At 49.8% G+C, this 23,314-nt stretch overlaps 1 protein-coding gene across 5 annotated transcripts in view; it reads right to left on the reverse strand.

Moving 5' to 3' along the window:
- Nucleotides 1-23,314, reverse strand: part of MORC2 (MORC family CW-type zinc finger 2) — a 384,344-nt gene that overhangs the window by 171,055 nt on the left and 189,975 nt on the right. For all 5 annotated transcript variants that reach the window (XM_075319941.1, XM_075319943.1, XM_075319945.1 and 2 more), the window contains 2 exons: nt 23,224-23,303; nt 22,299-22,381 (listed from right to left, as the gene is read on the reverse strand). In XM_075319941.1, coding sequence (XP_075176056.1) covers nt 22,299-22,381; nt 23,224-23,303 — 163 coding nt within the window. The remainder of the gene's footprint in view (nt 1-22,298; nt 22,382-23,223; nt 23,304-23,314) is intronic.

The raw sequence follows: 23,314 nt of genomic DNA on the forward strand, positions 1-23,314 counted from the left end.
CCAGGATGGGTCGAACTGACTCGTCCTTTTTTGGGGACCACAAGAGGTTGGAATAGAAGGCCTTGAACCTCTCACCGTCCGGAACAGGTACCATCACCCCTGCCGTTTGGAGGGAGTGGATTGCTGAGGAGAAGGCCTCGCGGTGTTTTGGAGCCTTTTGGGGGGCTTTGAGAGAAAAGACCGACCCGGGAATCGGGTCCGGAATTCAATGTGGTAACCGGAAGACACAGGGTGTCGCACCCATTTGTGGTCTGAGGCGGCAGCCCAGATGGAGGGGAGACTCCTCGGTTTTTGTCTCGACTGCCACGACGAGGTGGACTCGGGAAGGGCTGAGAAGGTCGGGCCCTACGTGTCTAGTAAAAAACGTCCTGGGCTAGAGTTGAGGGAGGGAGGTACTCTTTTCCTCCCGTGGCATCAGGAAAAAGAGCCTGTCCAGACGATCGCCAAACCATTGGTCTGGAAAGGAGTACTGTGAGAGGCTTGTTTGGGACAGAGTCCGCTCTCCATTATCGGAACCAGAGGGTCTTACGGATGGCTATGGTATTTGAGGCAGCAAAAACTGCGCAGGTAGCAGCGTCGAGGGAGGCCTGCATGAGGTACTCCGCCGCCGCAGCAATGTGAACTGTTACATCTGTGAGGGTCTGAGGAAAACTGGTATTCCTGGTGCCTGTGCGACCCACACGGAAGGAGAGAGGGACCCGCGGCCTCAAGGCGGAGCGATCGATCTGCTCCACTTGTCTGTCGGGTCCTTGAAGGAGGATCCATCAAGTAAAAGACAGGAGGGTCCTTTAGGCAGGCGGGAAGCCGGGTGAGGGTCCACCGAGGCCGGATCGGCCCAGCCCTTAGAGACCGCTAAGCCAAAGGGGTACCGGGACTCCATGAGTTTACGGATACCGAAGCGTCGTCAAAAAAAATTTTCTTTTTTTTTTTTTGAGGTTTCTTCACCCTTTTAAAAAAAGAGACCGCAGGGTCAGTAGTAGTGGATGGGAGATCTTCCACATTCAGAGTTTGGTTCATTGCTGCAATAAGGGAGTCCATCGTAGCTTGATCGCTCGGGGAGGGTGAAACCAAGGAATCATCCTGGTACAATCATCATTCCCCTTCCTCCGACTCCTCAGAGACCGCGGAACATGTGGGAGAACCCCATCTGTGTACCCCCAAGGAAGAACCCTGTGGGTCATGCCCTTTTTCTGATCTGCAACCGGTGAAGCAGAGGGCTGATTCTTATTAGAAGGACCCTCTATAGAGGTGTCATCAAGCCGCGTTCTGTCCAGGGGCCCCGAGGGGAGTGAGGACGATGTTGCATAGCCAGCACCAGGTTCTTGGAACTGTACCCATTCCGGGGGACTGGCAGCCATAGGCTCTGGGCTGGCAGCGGTTGCTGCAGTGGTGGCGGGGGGGGTTGGGAGCTACAGTGGCACCGGACTCACGGAAGGAAGAGGTGCTATCAAACCCTAGTAGTTCAGTGTGGCAGGTAGTGCAGGCTGAACATTAGAAGTCTTATAGCTGTTACTGTAGTTGTGCAGGGCATAAAACATGTGACTGCAGCCGTAGCTTATCGCGTGTCGGAGGGGGCGGGGCTTAGCTCCGACAAGAACGTCGACATGAGGAAATATAATAAAATGGTGGGAAGGGACTCCCCTTCCCCCATCCAGCCCTGCACAACAACGGTGGACAGAAAAAAACTCCATAAGTGTACCGCAGCTGCGGGTGCACAGAGTCCTGGGATCTCTCCCCGCCACAGGTGGAATGCTATGCAGGAGTCTGGAAACAGCCCATGTGAATTCAGACAGTGACCTCTGCTGCAATTCATGTCGGGGAAGAGTCCTCAGGTAAAATTCCTGTCAGGAAGGATTCCTCAGGAAAAATTCCTGTCAGGGAGGATTCCTTAGCTACAATTCATGTCAGGGAGGATCTCACCTCAGCTCCAGTGTGGAGATTCTGATGCCTGCTGTGTCTAGTCACACTTGGTGCAGAGCGTGTATCAACTCAGAGCCTGCCAGAGGTACTGAGGAAGTTTGTTATCGGCTCTGGAAAATCGGTGCCATCAGACCCGTCGTCCACTGAGTAACAGCCCAGGATCCAGCGTCGCCCGTTAACCCCAAATGTTTCATGTTCACAAGAGTAACAGGAGAAAATGGACCACATTTGTTGTATAGTTTCTCCTGTTTTAGCCAATACTCCATATGTGGTTGAAAACTACTTTTGAGGCACAGCACAAAGTGAAAAAGAGCGCCATATTTGAGTTCAGATTTCATTGGCAGATCCCCTGACATGCCAGAACAGCAGAAATCCCCAACAAGTATCCAATTTTGCAAAGTGTACCCTTTAATCAATGCATCTAGGGGTGCTGTGAGACTATTGATACTACAGGTGTGTCACGAAATTATATACTATTGGGAGTTGAAGTAACTGTTGTTAAACACCAGATTTCCAAATTTCATAAAGGAAATATGTAAAAAGTCCCCATAATGTGTTGGACAAGTTTTCCTGAATGTGGCAATACCCCACATGTGACTGTACAGTCATGGCCAAAAGTTTTGAGAATGACACCAAAATTATATTTTCACATGATCTGCTGCCCTCAGGTTTTTAATTGTGTTTGTCTGATGTTTACATCACATACAGAAATATAATTGCAATCATATTATGAGAACCAAAAGGTTATATTGACAGTTAGAATGAGTTAATGCAGCAAGTCAATATTTGCAGTGTTGACCCTTCTTCAGGACCTCTGCAATTCTCCCTGGCATGCTCTCAATCAACTTCTGGACCAAATCCTGACTGATAGCTGTCCATTCTTGCATAAGCAATGCTTGCATTTTGCCAGAATTTGTTGGTTTTTGTTTGTCCACCCGTCTCTTGATGATTGCCCACAAGTTCTCAATGGGATTAAGATCTGGGGAGTTTCCAGGCCATGGACCCAAAATCTCTATGTTTTGTTCCATGAGCCATTTAGTGATCACCTTTGCTTTATAATAAATGGAAAGACAAGGCTGCACTGCTAATGGTAACAACAGATTAACACAACAATGAGGGTGCAAAGCCTACAAGGGTAATGTAAGAGAGAGAAAAGAGTAGGCAAAAAAGCACTCAACTCATCAAATATAGTCAAAATATATATACAAATATTTATTAGGAACATGAAAGTGCAAAACACCGTTAAAACCACTTAAAAACACGTGGACACCTGTCCCATGGACCCAACAATACGGCACTAATACATACAAAATGTACATCCATACATGATAATACAAGATGTTACAGAAATCTGAAGGGCAAATGAAGGTAACAAGACCTGGAATAACCTAATATAGATCTCCTAAAGGAGCATTGCCCTAAAACATGCAAAGGACCATAATAAGCCACCAAACAAGAGGTCCAGAGGGGAACACTTACAAAAGTAGAGGCAAAAATTCAGCCATGGTAAGGTGCCAGACAGATAAGCATCGACCCTACGCGTGTCGCCCTAATACAAGGGCTTCATCAGGGGAAGGTAATGGACAAACAAGAGAAAGCACACATATAAATACAGGAAAGTTAATGAGACAATCAAATACCGGTGTTCCCGTGCTCAAATCAAACTGTGCGTTCAGCTGACACGCCGGGCGGAAGTGGCCAATGGACCGGAAATACATCGGCGTGTAAGAGGAAATTTCTTCCCCTATTGCGCCGAAAATCCACAAATGCGCATGCGCGAAGAAATACCATGTAAACAGGCGATATAATAAAGCGCAGGCGCCCATACAGCCAACGGTGCCGAAATCAAGAGTGAATATATGCTAGCGCTTAAGTTAAAATGACCCTATAGACTTGGAGAACAATCAGCATTGCTTTATGGCAAGGTGCTCCATCATGCTGGAAAAGGCATTATTGAGCGCCAAACTGCTCTTGGACAGTTGGGAGAAGTTGCTCTTGGAGGACATTCTGGTACCATTCTTTATTCATGGCTGTGTTTTTAGGCAAGACTGTGAGTGAGCCGATTCCCTTGGCTGAGAAGCAACCCAACACATGAATCGTTTCAGGATGCTTAACAGTTGGCATGAGACAAGACTGGTGGTAGCGCTCACCTCTTCTCCTAATAAGCTGTTTTCCAGATGTCTCAAACAATCGAAAAGGGGATTCATCTGAGAAAATGACTTTACCCCAGTCCTCAGCAGTCCACTCCCTGTACCTTTTGCAGAATATCAGTCGGTCCCTGATGTTTTTTCTGGAGAGAAGTGGCTTCTTTGCTGCCCTCCTTGAAACCAGGCCTTGCTCAAGCAGTCTCCGCCTCAAAGTGCGTGCAGAAGCACTCACACCAGCCTGCTGCCATTGCTGAGCTAGCTCGGCACTGCTGGTAGTCCAATCCCGCAGCTGAAACAGTTTTACGATACGGTCCTGGCGTTTGCTGGTCCTTCTTGGGCGCCCAGGAGCCTTTTTGGCAACAATGGAAGCTCTCTCCTTGAAGTTCTTGATTATGCGATAGATGGTTGACTGAGGTGCAATCTTTGTAGCTGCGATACTCTTCCCTGTTAGGCCATTTTTGTGCAGAGCAATGATGGCTGCACGTGTTTCTTTAGAGATAACCATGGTTAACTAAAGAGAAACAATGATACCAAGCACCAGCCTGGGAGTAGAGGCGACTTTTGGCGGTTGACGAGCCAACCCAACCTCGAGAGAGTGTCTAAGCAGCTTTGCACACTCTCTGAGTAGGCAAGAAATGACTGTCCCTTTATGAGGAGGTCCTCCAGAAACAGGATGACGACACCACCTCTGGGGCGAAGCACGGTCATAATAGCCGCCATGACCTTGGTAAAGACCCGAGGAGCCATGGCTAGGCTAAAGCGAAGAAAGGTGAATTCGATCTTGTAACCGGTGGAAACCACTTCCCACACCCAGGCGTCGTCTATGAAGGAAAGTCAGAGATCCTGGAATAGGAGCAGTCGGCCCCCTACGGTTGATGGCGGAGTCCTGGCGTCATGCTGAGGAATGGTGAGAGCGGGACCCACCAGTCCGTGGATGCCTAGGCCGGGAGCGCCAGGCTGTGTTTGATTTAGAGGTACCAGGCTTTTGGTCCCTGCGCTGGGAGGAGTGCTCAGACTGTGTAGGTGGCTGAGAGGAAAGGTTCCGAAAGGACCGAAAACGCCAGGGAAATTTCTTGCGCAGTGGGCACTTGGGACACTATTGTGGTAGAGAGGTGCTCTTACCTTCAGTTGCATCAGCAATGAGTTTTACAAGAGTTTCAACGAAGAGGCGAAACCCTTAAAAGGGTAACCCTGTTACGGATCTCTTAGATACACTGTCTGCACTCCAAGCTTTAAGCCAGAGAGTTCGACGGATCACTACAGAATTGCTGGCCGCCAAGGCGGCATAATTTGCCGAATCCAGGGAAGCGTATATTAGGTATTTGGCAGCCATAGAAATTTGGTCGGTCAACTCAACCAACTCGGCAGGCAGACCTTCGACGCGGAGACCTCTCCGTAATGTCTTACTCCAGACGGCAAGAGACTTGGCAAGCCACACTGCGACAAATGAGGGGCAGAGGGAGGAACCCGCCGCCTAAAAGATAGACCTAGCCATAGCTTCAATAGTGCGTGCGGTCAGTGGGTTCCTGAGAGAGGTACTGTCTGGAATAGAGAACACAGTATGTTCAGTCAGTCGAGACACAGGAGGGCTCAGCCCAGTCCTTCACTAGTTTCAGGGGGAACGGATACAGAAGGGCGAGTCGTCGCTTGCCAGCGTTTTTCTGGGTGTGCCCTTTGTCTCCTAGGACACTAAGCAAAAAACTGGCTTACTTCCTGGTCAGTCACAGGGTATATACTGCGGAGGAGGAGCTATCTTTTTTTTTTTTAAGTTTTTGCATAGTGTCAACCTCCTGGCAACAGCAGTATATACCATAGTCCTGTGTCCTCCAATAAGGCAAGAGAGAAAGCAGAGTTTTATTAGCATGGATTTGCAAAAACAAAGACAAATCCGTAGCTAAAAACGCTGCAAAAACGCCCAGTGTGAACATAGCCTTTCAAAGTCTTCTGTGCAAGCAGTCGGCTTGCATATATCTGTAGAATCTTTGTGGTAGTTGATCCAGAAGTCATCTGGAGATAAGTTGTTCATTAACTTCCACCTGTTTGGTATTGTTGTGTGTTCTTTAGTGCCTAGTGGGGTTTAACTAAGAGCTCATTTCATCTGCTCCATACATAAGACCTACTTCAGGGTCAGCCATGGTCAGGTATGCGGCTCAGCACATAGATGCAGAACCCATGTAGGATGGTTAGCGAAGCCAGAGCCCAGCGTTAGGATTGGTCAGGGGTCACAATCTTCCCCTTCCATAGACAAAGACTTCCTCTTCCCTTTCGCCGTTCGCTTGGTACTTCTCCATATCTAGCGTGACAGAATTTTGTCTGATTCATGTTTTTTTAGAGATTTACAGTTAATCTCCAGTGTAAGCGCTCAGCATAAAGCACAAGATAAATGTGAGCCACGCCTTACTGCAATCTTTAGGGGGCAGAATGTCAAGTCAACAGTAGTTGAGGAATTGGCTTTACTTTTTAAGCCATTCACCATGCGGGATATGTGATCACGCTGCTTTAATTTTCAGGTTGGTACGATTACAGCGATACCAGATTTATACATTTTCTTAGGTTTGGCTACTAGCACACTTAATGCTTTCATTTTTTCAAAATAAAAGTTTTTTGCATTACTGACTTTTGAAGACTACCGTTTTTTTATTTTTCTGGCAAGACTCATATGAGGGCTTGATTTTTTGAGAAGTGAATTGGAATTTTTCTTCGTGCCATTTTGGGCTGCATAATATTTTTTGGAACGCTGTCTATTCCACCTTTTGTGAAGAAGAATCAAGAAGAAACAGCAATTCAAGCATTTATTTTTTTTTAACACTATTCACAGTGTCGTAAAAGTGATGCTTTTCACCATAGCAACAATCAGGCCTTCTCAATGACGTTATGGGGCACTGATTAAGACGGGAGAGGGAGCGCACTCCCTCACCCCTAAATGATGCGATTGATATGGATCGGGGAATTTAGGGGGTTAAACAGGGAAGGCACGCGGGACCATCCTTGGCTGTGAGAGCCAGGGCTCGGCTGTCATGTAAGCCGAGCTCCCTGTGGTGATTGCATGGGCACAGCTCCTGTGCCCGCATGATCGCAAGGATGTACCGGTATGTCCAAGGTCAAAAAGAACAAGCCAAATAGGACGTACCAGTACATCCAGGGTCTTGAAGGGGTTAAAAAAAACAATTGTTCAGTCAGAGTCCGTCAGAAAAAGAGCTTCTCCTTAAACTGTAGTCCAACAGTCATAAAAATAATAATTTTCAAGCACGGACATTTTTTAATGCACTCAAATAGTGGTTATAAATTAGGCTTGGGGGTTTTCAATTTTTGATTATAGCTATAAATGCAAGTGTTCCCAAACAAAAACATGATTTTGTTGAAGTCTTCTTCTTTTACCTTTATCAGATGACAATGTCTCCTGGGAACATAGTGATCAAACAGGTTAGTCCTTCTTGTCATCTTACCTATCTAGCACTAGAGATGCCTGCCTTTTTATTGAATGTTATATGAAGGTTTACAAAAGTATGGAAAAGAAACAAGTGATATCAACCAGTACAGAAACAATAAACGGATTTTTGTGTACTCACCGTAAAATTGTTTTCTCTTAGCCATCATTGGGGGACACAGGACCATGGGTGTTAGTGTCCTCCTATGGATAGGCAGCATAAGTAGATGCAAAAGCATAGCTCCTCCTCTGCAGTGTACACCCCCTGGCCGGGCCAGGCAACCTCAGTTTTAGTACACAAGCAGTAGGAGAAAAAAAAAAAAAAAAAAAACAAAACAGTAAACTTCAACAGAGAAACATGAAAAAAAAAAGTAAAAAAAAAAAAAAAGTCATAACCAAATAAGGTACTGAGAGAACCAAGGCCCAACAGGGCAACAGGGTGGGTGCTGTGTCCCCCAATGATGGCTAAGAGAAAACAATTTTACGGTGAGTACACAAAAATCCGTTTTTCTCTGACGCCTCATTGGGGGACACAGGACCATGGGACGTCCTAAAGCAGTCCATGGGTGGGAAAAATAAAAGAAGACAACACAACCCAAGGACTAGTAACCAGTCCCAGACAGCCTGGAGCGCCTACTGAGAGAGGTGCTCTACTGCAGTTTGCAGAATTTTCCTACCCAGGTTTGCCTCAGTTGAAACCTGGGTATGGACTCTGTAATGCTTTGAAAACGTATGTAGGCTAGACCAGGTCGCAGCCTTACACACCTGTTCCACTGAAGCCTGATGCCGAATGGCCCACGAAGCGCCAACTGCTCGCGTGGAATGAGCCCGCAGACCACTAGGAATGGGCTTGAGTTGCAAGTGGTAGACTTCCTGGAACGCAGATCGAATCCAGTGAGCCAGAGTCGTCTTTGAAGCTGCCTGTCCCTTCTTAGGCCCCTCAGGAATGACGAACAAAGAGTCCGTTTTCCTAAAGGGGGCTGTCCTGGATATGTAATATCTGAGAGCTCTGACGAGGTCTAACGAATGCAGAGACCTTTCCACCATATGAACCGGGTGTGGACAAAAGGAAGGCAGAACAATGTCCTCGTTCAAATGAAACGGGGTAAGAACCTTTGGAAGGAAATCTGGAAGGGTGCGCAGAACCACCATGTCCTGGTGAAAAATCAGAAAAGGCTTGCGGCAAAAGAGTGCTGCTAGCTCGGAAACCCGTCTGATGGACGTAATTGCCACCAGGAATGTTACCTTCCAGGACAGAAGAGAAAGGGAGGATTCCTTGAGGGGTGAAAAGGGAGATCTCTGGAGACCGTCCAGAACGAGGTTTAGGTCACATGGTTCCAGCGGCCGTTTGTACGGGGGAACTAGATGGGAAGCGCCCTGTAGGAAGGTCTTGACTTGCGGTTTTTAAGCCAGGCGGCATTGGCAGAAGATTGAGAGCGCTGAGACCTGCCCTTTAAGGGAACTGAGAGCCAACCCCGCTTGCAAGCCAGATTGTAGAAAGTCGAGAATTCTGGGGATGGCCAGAGGCATAGGCTGGACGTTAGTTTCCCTGCACCATGAAAGGAAGATTTTCCACGTACGGTGGTAAATGCGGGATGAAACAGGCTTTTGGGCGCTGATCATGGTGGAAATAACCGTGGGGGAGAATCCGCTCTTGTTAAATACCCAGGTCTCAATGCATGCCGTCAGCTTCAGGGCTCTGGAGTTCTGATGGGAAATGGGCCCTTGGGTCAGCAAGTCTGGGATGTCTGGAAGGCGCCACGGTGCGTCTGAGAGCATTTGTACTAATTCTGCATACCAGGCGCGCCTGGGCCAGTCCGGTGCTATCAGTATCCCCGGGACTCCCTCTGCCTTGATCTTCCCGATTACCCGCGGCAGCAGGGGTAGAGGTGGAAATATGTAAGGCAGGCGGAAGTGGTGCCAGGAGCAGACTAGAGCATCCGCGCCGATGGACTGCGGGTCGCGTGACCTGGCTATGAACGCGGGTACCTTTGCATTCAACCTTGAGGCCATTAGGTCCACGTCTGGTGTGCCCCAGCGAGTGCAGATGTGTAGAAACACATCTGGGTGGAGAGACCATTCTCCGGCGGCCAGGCCTTGGCGACTTAGAAAGTCTGCTGCCCAGTTCTCTACCCCCGGTATGTGTACCGCTGATATCACTGATCCCGACGATTCGGCCCAGCTGAGGATCTTGTGGGCCTCGAGATAAGCCGCTTTTCTGCGGGTGCCCCCCTGCCGATTGATATAGGCTACAGCTGTCGCATTGTCCGATTGGACTTGAATCGGACGACCCGCTAGCAGAGGGCAGAACGCCCTGAGCGCGAGGAAGATCGCGCAGAGTTCCAGGATCTTTATGGGTAGGAAAGACTCCTGGGGCGTCCAACGTCCTTGAGCAGTGTGGTGCCGGTACACTGCTCACCAGCCTAGGAGGCTGGCGTCCGTGGTCAGGACCAGCCAGTTCACTGGGAGAAAAGATCTCCCCTTCGATAGGGATGAGGACCGAAGCCACCAGCGGAGTGCGTACCTGACTGAAGGCGTCAGGTGAAGATGTCTTTCCGGGAAGAAAGGGGCTCTTGTCCCAGGCCGCTAGAAGGGGTAGCTGCAGTGGGCGGAGGTGCAGTTGAGCAAAGGGTACTGCTTTCATAGCTGCCACCATCCTGCCGAGCACCTTCATGCTGAATCGAATGGAGCGAGACGGAGGACGTAGAAGGCAGCGTACCGCTCGTTGGAGAGCGATCGCCTTGACCTGAGGGAGAAGGATCAAGCCCCGACGGGTGTCCAGGGACATGCTCAGGAAGGTGATGGATCGTGATGGGATCGGGGATGATTTGTCCAGATTCACTAGCCACCCTAAGCGGGATAGGGTGTCCACAGTGATCTGTACGCTGGTTGAGCGGTCGCGGAAGGAGGGGGCCTTGATGAGGAGGTCGTCCAAGTAAGGGAGAACGACTACTCCCCTGGCGTGAAGGACGCTCATGGCGGCCGCCATGACTTTGGTGAAGACCCTTGGTGCAGTGGCAAGGCCGAAGGGTAGAGCTACGAATTGAAAGTGGGAGTCCTGAATTGCGAAGCGGAGGAACTTTTGGTGATCTGGGGCGATGGGTATGTGCAGGTACGCGTCCTTGATGTCTATGGAGGCGAGGACTTCCCCCTTCGACCATGGATGCAATAATGGACCTTAGGGACTCCATTCTGAATCTCCGTACGTGCACACGTTTGTTTAGTGTTTGAGGTGCAGGATGGGTCGAACTGACCCATCCTTTTTGGGGACCACAAAGAGGTTGGAATAAAAACCCCCGAACTTCTCGTCGTCTGGGACAAGTATCATCACTCCTGCTGTTTGGAGCGAGTGGATTGCTGAGAAAAAAGCTTTGCGTCGTTTCAGTCTTTAGGGGGCTTGAGAGAAAGAACCGACTCGGGGGAAGAGTCCGAAATTCTATGTGGTAACCGGAAGACACAAGGTCTCGCACCCATTTGTCATCTGAGGCGGCAGCCCAGATGTGATGAAAGGGCCGCAGTCGACCTCCTACAATGAGTGTGTCTTCCGGTGCGCCGAAGGAGTCATGAGGGGGGAAAACGTCGTGGCCAAGTCTCCCTAGTCCTGGACTGTTTCGGTCTAGGCTGCCATGACTAAGTGGGTTTCGGGGAGAGCGGAGGTCGGTCCCTGCGTAGTCCGCGGCTGGTGGCGGGGACAGCACGGGATGTCGACCAACCAAATGAGTTCCGAAAGGAGCGGAACGAGGACTGTGGACGTCTGGTGAAGGACGTCCTGGACTTCAGCTGGGGGAGGGAGGTACTCTTTCCTCCCGTGGCGTCAGAAATGAGCTTGTCCAGACGTTCGCCAAACAAATCGGTCTGGATAAAAAGGGAAGGCCCGGGAGAGACTTCTTGGAGGCAGAGTCCGCTCGCCATTGTCGGAGCCAGAGAGCTCTACGGATGGCTACTGAACTGTGAATTGGATTGGAACTGGGATTCCTCAAGCGAAGTGGACAGGAGCGTCTTTGTGGTAAGGCGGGAGACCACGGGGTCGACCGAGGGCGGAACGGCCCAGCCCTTAGGGGCAGGTGAGGCAAAAGGGTACCGGGACTCCATGAGTTTTCGGTTATCGAAGCGCCTGTCAGGATTCTCCCTTTGCTTTGTGAGGATATCCTGAAACTCTTGGTGATCAGCGAAAACCTTTTGGGGTTTCCTTGCCCTCTTAAAGGAGACCGCATGGTCAGTGGTAGTGGATGGGGGATCCTCCACATGCAGAGTTTGGTTGATTGCTGCTTGATCATCTGGGGAGGCTGAAACCAAGGAATCCTCTTGGATATAAACAGCATTCTCCCTCCTCCAGCTCTTCAGAAGCCGTGGAGCGTGTTGGAGAGCCTGCCCTGTGTGCTCCCGAGGAAGAGCCCGCTGGAGACACTCGGCCGTGTGCGCTTTTCCTGATCCCTGCAATCGGTGAAGCATGTGCCCGGATTACCTCAGAAGGATCCTCCATAGGGGTATCCTCGGGCTGCGTTCCGTCCAGGGACCCAGAAGGGTGTGGAGGACGACATTGCATAGCCAGCACCAGGTTCTGTGACAGTTTTTCCATGGATTGCGACAGAAACTGTGCCCATTCCGGTGGGCTGGGAGCCCTAGGCTCTGAGCTGACTGTGGCGGCGGTGGTGGCAGGGGGGTCTTGGGGGTCTATAGGGACAAAGGACTCACAGAGAAGAGGTGTGTTTACGTGGTAGCTCAGCGTGGCAGGCAGTGCAGGCTAAATAATAGACTATGTGGGCCTTAGCACTCTTAGTGCCCTTAGAATTCTGCATGGTCCTCATAGGAGTATGCCAGGAAGGGGGGGGCAATGCTCAGCAGAGCTACAAGTGAAGCAAGCACCTCACCAGAATCAGCCGATGGCCCCGTCCTCAGGAAGGATTAAGCTATATGGAGATCTTCGCACGCTTTCCGGGGGGGGGGGGGCTTAGCGCTAAAAGAGCGCGAAGATGAAGTCAGTGTGCGCCCCCCTGCTGTGGGTAGTAAAAAACGGCGGGAAGAGAGCTTCTGATAGTTTTCCTTCCTCTCCCTCCAGTCAGCACACAGCTTGTCACTGGTGGTTATCAGCCGGCTTTTCTGCTAGAGCAAATAAACAGAAATAAACAGCTGAGTCCCTGGGCCCTCCCCCGGAATTATCTGCAGGACTTTCTGCAAACAGGAGTGACTTCCCCCCCTCCTCCAGCCAGCAAGCTAGAGAAAAGTTAACCCTGTGTGTGCGCAGGATCCTTGGGGCTCTCCTCCTTGCACTCAGCAAGGGACTTTCTCATAATAAATACTGTAAATGTCCTGGGAGCCTTCCCTGCAGCGTCTTTTCTCCCTTTGTCTGGGAAACCAGTCAGGGGGATCTCACCTTAAAACACTGCTTCCGTCCAGGCAGTGAAAATAGCAGAGTCAGCTTGCTGTGTCCGGTCACACCGGTGCCATATTCAACTCAGAGCCTGCAAGGAGGGGCTGAGGAATTGGGCTATAGGGGCACAGGCCTCTACCCTGGGCTTTGGAAAATCGGTGTCTGTGGAACCCGTCGTCCAGCCCAGGATCCAGCGTCACAGGAGGGGGTACGTGGAGGCGACACTCCACGTTCCCGCCCGTTGATAGTAGTGGGAGATCGGTCCCAAAAGGAAACCGTCGCCCTCAAAAAATAACAAACCTTGAAAGGAAGTGCCTCCTACAGACACTAAGCTAAAACTGAGGCTGCCTGGGCCGGCCAGGGGGTGTAAGCTGCAGAGGAGGAGCTATGCTTTTGCATCTACTTAGTGTCCTCCTATGAACAGGCAGCATAACACCCATGGTCCTGTGTCCCCCAATGAGGCGTCAGAGAAAGACAAGTTGTTTGACAGAGCAATTTTCATAGAATTGCTGGGGAAAAAATTAAGGACTAACTGCAACTAAATTACTTATTTATTAAAGTATATAACTAACATGTAAAGCTGAGTGTATGTATGTGTGTGTATGTGTGTATGTCCGCTAAAGGAATCCGCACTGTCGCATTTACAATCACGAAATTTTGCACAGACATCCCATGTGACTCAGGGAACGTCATAGTCTATGTTTTGACTGGAAAATTTAACCCCGCGCTTTACAGTTACTCTCCAAACAACCTGCCTCCATTAAAGTGAATGGAGGTGGGAGCTACAGACTATTAATAGCAGCTGTGATTAGTTGCTATAGGAACAAAATAAATTGTTAGTATAAGAAGCTTATGTGTGAGATAATAAGATGTCGGTGGTGAGACGTGAGACGGGAGACAAGACAGAGACGGGAGACAAGACAGAGACGGGAGACAAGACAGAGACGGGAGACAAGACAGAGACGGGAGACAAGACAGAGACGGGAGACAAGACAGAGACGGGAGACAAGACAGAGACGGGAGACAAGACAGAGACGGGAGACAAGACAGAGACGGGAGACAAGACAGAGACGGGAGACAAGACAGAGACGGGAGACAAGACAGATAGACTAAAGACAGACAGAGAGACGGAAGACAGTTACTATCCCGGGCTACGCCCGGGTACTACAGCTAGTTAATATATAAAACAATAAAATATATAAAGTATATATATATTTATTAATCTGTCACCCCAGCTGTCACCACTCACCTAACTAAAATATTCAATCTCTCTTTCCTCTGGGGTCTTTCCCTCTTCCTTCAAACTTGCCAGCATACACCCATTACTTAAAAAAACTATCCCTGGACCAAAACTGTGCCGCTAACTACAGACCAGTCTCTAATCTCAGACCATAGGAGCCAATTCAGATGATGTAGACACACAGAATGTGGCAAACCCTCCTAAGAAAGATGGCCGCAGCTCAGGTGCACAATGCTGATGATACAGCCACACTAAAGGGCAGGGGCAGCTGGTTAGCATATGATATGCACACCAATAAGGCTTGCATTGGGAGCCCATCATATAGATGAGTAAGGTGCCCAGTGTCTGAACAGCAACCTATAAATGACGCCAGAAACTTAGGTCAGGCGGGCTAAACAGCACTATATGAGTGCATCTCACACGGATACGCGAGATGCACAGTGTCTGAATTGTGACCTATAAATGACGCACAACACTAGGCCAGGCGGGTTAGTTAGCACTATATGAGTGCATATTACATGATGGACTCAACATTTAACCACTTGAATTCAGCCTCTAATCTCCCCTTCATCCCCAAACTATTGGAACGCTTGGGCCACTCCCGTCTGTCAGATAACTCTCTCCTCGACCCTCTACAATCCGGTTTCCACTCCTTGCACTCTACTGAAACTGCTCTTACTAAAGTCTCTAATGATCTACTAACAGCAAAATCTAATGGTTACTACTCCCTGCTGATCCTCTTGGATCTCTCTGCTGCATCTGATACTGTAGATCACCAGCTACTCCTCCACTATGCTCCGCACTATCGGTGCTCAAGGACACTGTTCTTTCTTTGTTCTCCTCTTACCTCTCTGACCGCTCATTCACTATCTTTTGCTGGCTCCTCTTCCTCTCCTCCCTCATCTCTGTCTATCACCCCACCCGTGCCCTCCATTCTGTTAATGACCCAAGACTTACATCCTCGACAATTCGAACCTCCCACTCCCGTCTTCAAGATTTCTCACGAGCTGCGCCTATGCTATGGAAAACAATGATTAATTCCCAAGATCCACACCTTTAAGCGGGCCCTAAAGAAGGGAATTTTGTTACTTACCGTAAATTCCTTTTCTTCTAGCTCCTATTGGGAGACCCAGACGATTGGGTGTATAGCTACTGCCTCCGGAGGCCACACAAAGCATTACACTAAAAAGTGTAAGGCCCCTCCCCTTCTGGCTATACACCCCCAGTGGGATCACTGGCTCACCAGTTTTAGTGCAAAAGCAAGAAGGAGGAAAGCCAATAACTTGGTTAAACAAATTCACTCCGAGTAACATCGGAGAACTGAAAAACCGTTCAACATGAACAACATGTGTACCCGAAAAAACCCAAAAATCCCGAAGGACAACAGGGCAGGTGCTGGGTCTCCCAATAGGAGCTAGAAGAAAAGGAATTTACGGTAAGTAACAAAATTCCCTTCTTCGTCGCTCCATTGGGAGACCCAGACGATTGGGACGTCCAAAAGCTGTCCCTGGGTGGGTAAAGAAATACCTCATGTTAGCGCTGCGAAGACAGCCCTCCCCTGCGGGGAGGCAACTGCTGCCTGCAGGACTCTTCTACCTAGGCTGGCGTCCGCCGAAGCATAGGTATGCACCTGATAATGTTTGGTGAAAGTGTGCAGACTCGACCAGGTAGCTGCCTGGCACACCTGTTGAGCCGTAGCCTGGTGACGCAATGCCCAGGACGCACCCACGGCTCTGGTAGAATGGGCCTTCAGCCCTGATGGAACCGGAAGCCTAGCAGAACGGTAGGCATCAAGAATTGGTTCTTTGATCCATCGAGCCAGGGTGGCCTTAGAAGCCTGCGACCCTTTGCGCTTACCAGCGACAAGGACAAAGAGTGCATCCGAACGGCGCAGGGGCGCCGTGCGGGAAATGTAGATTCTGAGTGCTCTCACCAGATCTAACAAATGTAAATCCTTCTCATACCGATGAACTGCATGAGGACAAAACGAAGGCAAAGAGATATCCTGATTAAGATGAAAAGAGGATACCACCTTCGGGAGAAACTCCTGAATGGGGCGCAGCACTACCTTGTCCTGGTGGAAGACCAGGAAGGGAGCCTTGGAAGACAGCGCTGCTAGCTCAGACACTCTCCGAAGAGATGTGATCGCTACTAGAAAAGCCACTTTCTGTGATAATCTAGAAAGTGAAACCTCCCTCAGAGGCTCGAAGGGCGGCTTCTGGAGGGCAACTAGTACCCTGTTCAGATCCTATAGATCTAACGGCCGCTTGTACGGGGGAACGATATGGCAAACCCCCTGTAGGAACGTGCGCACCTTAGAAAGACGTGCTAGACGCTTCTGAAAAAAGACGGATAGCGCCGAGACTTGCCCTTTAAGGGAGCCGAGCGACAAACCTTTTTCTAACCCAGATTGCAGGAAAGAAAGAAAGGTAGGCAATGCAAAAGGCCAGGGAGACACTCCCTGAGCAGAGCACCAGGATAAGAATATCCTCCACGTTCTGTGGTAGATCTTAGCGGACGTGGGCTTCCTAGCCTGTCTCATGGTGGCAACGACCCCTTGGGATAATCCTGAAGACCCTAGGATCCAGGACTCAATGGCCACACAGTCAGGTTCAGGGCCGCAGAATTCCGATGGAAAAACGGCCCTTGGGACAGTAAGTCTGGTCGGTCTGGTAGTGCCGACGGTTGGCCGACCGTGAGATGTCACAGATCCGGATACCACGCCCTCCTTGGCCAGTCTGGGGCGACGAGTATGACGCGGCTGCAGTCGGATCTGATCTTGCGTAGCCTCTGGGCAAGAGTGCCAGAGGTGGAAACACATAAGGGAGCCGGAACTGCGACCAATCTTGCACTAAGGCGTCTGCCGCCAGAGCTCTGTGATCGCGAGACCGTGCTATGAAGGTTGGGACCTTGTTGTTGTGCCTGGACGCCATTAGGTCGACGTCCGGCCTTCCCCAGCGGCTACAGATTTCCTGAAACACGTCCGGGAGAAGGGACCATTCCCCTGCGTCCATGCCCTGGCGGCTGAGGAAGTCTGCTTCCCAGTTTTCTACGCCGGGGATGTGAACTGCGGATACGGTGGAGGCCGCGGCTTCCACCCACATCAGAATCCGCCGGACTTCCTGGAAGGCTTGCCGACTGCGTGTCCCTCCTTGGTGATTGATGTATGCCACCGCTGTGGAGTTGTCCGACTGAATTCGGATCTGCTTTCCTTCCAGCCACTGCTGGAAGGCTAGTAGGGCAAGATACACTGCTCTGATTTCCAGAACATGGATCTGAAGGGTGGACTCCTGCTGAGTCCACGTACCCCGAGCCCTGTGGTGGAGAAAAACTGCTCCCCACCCTGACAGACTCGCGTCTGTCGTGACTACCGCCCAAGACGGTGGTAGGAAGGATCTTCCCTGTGATAATGAGGTGGGAAGAAGCCACCATTGCAGAGAGTCTTTCTGTGAAACGGATACTTTCCTGTTCAGGGATGTTGACTTCCCGTCCCATTGGCGGAGAATGTCCCATTAAGAGGACGCAGATGAAACTGCGCAAACGGAACCGCCTCCATTGCCGCCACCATCTTCCCGAGGAAGTGCATGAGGCGTCTTAAGGAGTGCGACTGACCTTGACGGAGAGTCTGCACCCCAGTCTGTAGTGACCGCTGCTTGTCCAGCGGAAGCTTCACTAGCGCTGAGAGGGTATGAAACTCCATGCCAAGACACGTTAGTGATTGGGTCGGTGACAGGTTGACTTTGAGAAGTCGATGATCCACCCGAACGTCTGGAGAGTCTCTAGCGCAACATTTAGGCTGAGTTGGCATGCCTCTTGAGAGGGTGCCTTGACAAGTAGATCGTCCAAGTAAGGGATCACAGAGTGTCCCTGTGAGTGCAAGACTGCTACCACTGCCGCCATGACCTTGGTGAACACCCGTGGGGCTGTCGCCAGACCGAATGGCAGAGCTACGAACTGAAGATGGTCGTCTCCCATCACGAAACGTAGAAAACATTGGTGCTCTGTAGCAATCGGCACGTGGAGATAAGCATCTTTGATGTCTATTGATGCTAGGAAATATCCTTGAGACATTGAGGCAATGACGGAGCGGAGGGTTTCATCCGGAACCGCCTGGCCTCCACGTGCTTGTTGAGCAGTGTTAGGTCCAGAACGGAACGGAAGGAGCCATCCTTTTTGTGGCACCACAACCAGATTGGAGGAAATCGTGTCTTGTTCCTGAAGAGGAACAGGGATTACCACTCCTTCTGCCTGCAGAAGAGAATCGGCTCGGTGGGGAGGTGGGGACGTTCTGAAGAATCGAGTCGGAGGACGAGAACAGAACTCTGTCCTGTGCACGTGGGCACAATGTCCCTCACCCACCGGTCTGTGACCTGTGGCAGCTAAATGTCGCCAAAGGCGAGCGAGTCTGCCATCAACCGCGGATGCGGAGAGATGAGAGAGCTGAGAGTCATGAGGAGACCGCCTTGGTAGCGGTTCCTCCGGCTGCTTTCCTTGGGCGTGATTGAGCCCCCGGAAACTGAGCCCCTCTGAGGCTTTTCAGCTCTTTTGGACGAGGACAATTGGGACCTGCCCGAGCTTGGGAAGGACCGAAACCTCGACTGTCCTTCCAGAACAGCATTAATAGGGAAAGTCGCAATGCAGACATTGCGAGGTTACGGACGCCCCTGCGGCACAAATGTACATATGCTCAAGACCAGCTGTGCAAGAACAGCTGAAAAGCTTAGGGTGCCCATACGGCTGTAAATGCCGGAGCAACCGACACGCCGATAGCCTCATAGACAGATTTCCACCGGAGTCCATCTGTCTGGCATCTTTAAGTGAAGTCCCATCTCCACTGCAACTATAGCTCTAGCCGCAAGCCTGGAGATTGGAGAATCCACCGTTGGACCCTGGGTCCCGCGCTTGACCACGTCAGGGGGAAAAGGATAACGTGTATCCTTAATACGTTTGGAGAAAACGCTTATCTGGTAAGCGTGGTGTTCCTGGACTGCTTCTCTGAAGTCAGCGTGGCCAGAAAAATACTCAATATACGTTTGAGCTACTGAAATGGGACTTCTCCTGCTGTGAAGCTGACTCCTCCGCTGGGGGAGCAGAGGGAGAAAGATCCAACATTCCATTGATGGACGCTATAGGATCATTCCTTATGGCGTCACCATCCGGTGTATCCGGATTGAGAGCGTTGTCAGGATCAAAGTCCTGATGAGCTACGTCTGCCTCATCATACAGAGAGCCTCCTGGGACCCCCCCCGGAGCACCGGTTTTATTTCCAATGAGGGTGGCCAGGGAGCAATGATCCAGATTGCCCATGGCCTGTCCGGACTGCAAGTCTCTATCCCATTGCAACTCCATGCCTGTCCTTGGACAGGGTTGACAGGTGGTTCCTTTGGCCACGTCTAGTAGAGACCCCGGCTGACCAAGTGCTCCAGGGGAGCATTGCACACAATGGGGTTCAGTGCCGTGGAACAGTATCACATGCAGTAAAAACAGCATTGAAAGCGTGTGTTGCTTATATGCTGCTGCCGACTAGCCATCTAGGACATAGAGCCAAGAATGGCGACCGTACAATGCAATGTATAGCATACAAGCATAAAGTACAATGAACACTGCAGCACAAGCAATACAAGCAGCATAGAAAGTCTGTGCCTTGGCACCCCTGCTTTTCTGCTGCTGTAGACTAGCCATCTAGGGGAATAGCCCAGAATATCGACCATACAGTGCAATGTATAGCATACAAGCATAAGTACAAATGAGCACTGCAACCCCTGCAATACAAGCAGCATAGAAAAAACCTGTGCCTCAGCACCCCTGCCTTTCTGCTGCTGTAGTCTAGTCATTCTAGGCGAAAATAGCCCAGACTAGCGACCGAACAGTGCAGTGTATAGCATACAAGCATAAATACACATGAACACTTCAGTACAGGCAATACAAGCAGCATAGAAAGCCTGTGCCTTAGCACCCCTGCTTTCCTGCTGCTGATGTGTCGTCATCTAAGAGGGCATATAGCCCAAAATAGCGACCTATGCAGTGTAAGCATAAAAATACAAATGGACAACTGCGGTATTTAGTGGGGTCAGCACTTCAGGTGCCGCTTACCGCCCGCCTATAAGCGGGTGTGTGGTCGCCCTAGTCCTGTGCCTGGTTGCCCAGAGTCCGATCTCTCAGCTCGGATTGCAGGAATGGCTGCCGGCGTCCTTCTCCAGCTCGTGTGAGTAGGGGCGGGCCGTGGGCGTGCCCCCAAGTCAGAGCGGGAAACCGGCGTCCCACAGTGTCCAGTGAGAGGGCTGGAGCATGTAAATAAGGCTCCAGCCCTCGGCGCTGCTGATTGTACAGCGTCTCTCCCCTACCCTGATTGACAGGGTGGGGGCGGGAACGAAGCGGAGCTAGGCCGCAAAAGCCGGGGACTGGATTTATAAGCGCCGCCGCCGTAAAAGCGCGGTCGGCGCTAAGTCCCCGGCGCACTACAAGTCCCAGCCGCGCCGCCGCTCCCGGAGCGTCCGGCGCGGTAGTTCCCCATACATAACGTCACTCAGCTAGGCTGCAGTGACTGTAACCCTTTACTGTCCCCGGCGCACTAGCACACCCAGCAAGTCTGGAGTGTGCTGTGCCTGTGTGTACGGGGACACAGAGTACCTGAATGGTGCAGGGCCATGTCCCTGAACGGTACCCAGCTCCGAATCCAGCAGGTTCAATGGGTCTGTGGATGGAGCCCGGCCTCAGGGCTTTGGGGCCGGTAAGATCCCACTTCCTCAGAGCCCCTCAGGGGGATGTGGAAGGAAAACAGCATGTGGGCTCCAGCCGCCGTACCAGCAATAGGTACCTCAACCTTACAAACCACAAGCGGGGTGAGAAGGGAGCATGCTGGGGGCCCTATATGGGCCCTCTTTTCTTCCATCCGATATAGTCAGCAGCTACTGCTGACTAAACAGTGGAGCTATGCGTGGATGTCTGACCTCCTTCGCACAAAGCAGAAAACTGGTGAGCCAGTGATCCCACTGGGGGTGTATAGCCAGAAGGGGAGGGGCCTTACACTTTTTAGTGTAATGCTTTGTGTGGCCTCCGGAGGCAGTAGCTATACACCCAATCGTCTGGGTCTCCCAATGGAGCGACGAAGAAAACGCATTTCTTTAGACTAGCCTATCACCTCACCTCCCTCATCTAATCTTATCCCATTCTGCCCTTCATAAAATTTACTATCAATTCTTGTCCCCTGTATATTCTGGTTCCTTCATCTTCATGTACTTTTTTACACTCTGTACCTGTCTAAATTCTGGCCGATGACTGGTTCATGCAGCTGGTTTTGAATCCCCTATTAATTCGATGGCTGGACCATATATAACAAGCTTTTCTCCCCCCATTCACCTTTTGTGCCTCCCCTATTTCCTCATAGACTGTAAGCTTACGAGCAGGGCCCTCACTCCTCTTGGTATCTGAATTTTGTTATTTCTATTGTCTCATATTGTCTGTACATGACCCCTCTGAATTGTAAAGCGCTGCGGAATATGTTGGCGCTAAAAAAATAAAAATTATTATTATTATTATTAAAGAAAACTACTAAGAAAGTAAATACAAAATAAGTTCAGTTTGTTTTTTTAAACTTGCTTATAAAAACTTTATTAAACTGTACTTTTCTTTTACCGAGCAACACTATTTTGCTTAGTCCCATGACTTAAAAACTTTACACTTTCATTGCTGGTTTAATACACTGGTACGGAGTGCCGAGCAATGGCTTCTGAGTATGCCAGCTACAATGACCATAAACATGGACTAACAGGCAGTGTGTCAGTGTGAAACTGACAGGTCTAATGCATTACAATAATTCAAGTATTACAGTACATTAGACCTGACAGGGTCTAACAGGTCATGCAGTTACTCAGATGATGGAAGGGAGAGGAAGCGCCTTCCCTCACACAACCATCTAGATGCTGCAGTCACAATTGATCGTGGCATCTGGAGAGCTGAACAGCCAGAAATAGTGCCGACTCTAACCTTGGCTATTGCTGCAATAGCCTGGCTGTCAGTTAAGCAGAGTCCCCAGCAATGATCATACAGGCACTACTAATGTATGTGACCGATAGATCGCCATATACGTCATAATGCAGGAACATTTTCCCATTCATGACATACATGGACATCACATGTTGGGAAGGAGTTAATAATAATTACTGAGAATAAAAACAAGAACATCAGGCTTACCCTGGATTCCCGGGACAAATCATCTCCAAGACGAGACTCCAGGGCTCGTGATTTACTCTCTGCCTCTCGAGCTTTTTCTTCCGCTGTCAAAAAATGAGGGTGACATTTAGCAACTAAGTGTAATACCAAAAATCTAGTTATAGAAATTATATTATATTTTATAAGCTGTGCCAGCCAAAGATGGCAACGTGCTTTCATTGAAAAATATGCATAAGAAATGATACATACGGACGGTTTTGAAAGTCAATATCTATCTCAAACATGAAAACAATATATTATAAAAACACACACACACACACACACTAATTATATATATTTTATACACACACACACACACACACACACACACACACACACACACACACACACACGCTTGAAGCTGCGATCTTCCGATCGCTTGTGCTGTACAGAGCAGTGCATCAGCACAGCAGAAATACTGGGGCAGCGGTCATCAGCGGACCCCTGGCTGTCATGACAACCCATCAGTGCTTCACGATCACGTCACTGGGCCGCCGATGGCACTCCCCGCTGACAAGCGTTAAAGCCCGCTATCAGAGATTTACAGTAGGATTTGCCTACTAAACAGCAGTGGGTGGGTCTCGGATCTGCCCGCCGCTGTTATTGCCACATGTCAGCTAATCAGATCAGCTGACATGTGTAAGTAAAGATGCACACGCATTGTTCCAGTCCACATAAAAGAAAGGCACACAACCTATAACGTAGAATTATCTCGAGAGCCATAAAAATTACTGTGCTTGGTCGTTGGATAAATACTACTATTTGCTTTGCAAATAAAGAAAAATTACAATAAAATTTTAAGGATCTCAAGAAACAATAAAAATAAATTATATTATAAAAAAAAACAAAAAAAAACAACAGCTTAAAATTTAAACATCAACCATATCCCTTCTGGCCCCCACAATACCAATTTTTGACATGTGTTCTGCCTTCTTCACCTCCTGTTCAGCTCGTGTTTTGAACCGATTTGATGTATATTTGTACATTCTGAAAAGAAG

Source organism: Anomaloglossus baeobatrachus, chromosome 1 (assembly GCF_048569485.1).
Source record: "Anomaloglossus baeobatrachus isolate aAnoBae1 chromosome 1, aAnoBae1.hap1, whole genome shotgun sequence".
NCBI classification, from domain to species: domain Eukaryota; kingdom Metazoa; phylum Chordata; class Amphibia; order Anura; family Aromobatidae; genus Anomaloglossus; species Anomaloglossus baeobatrachus.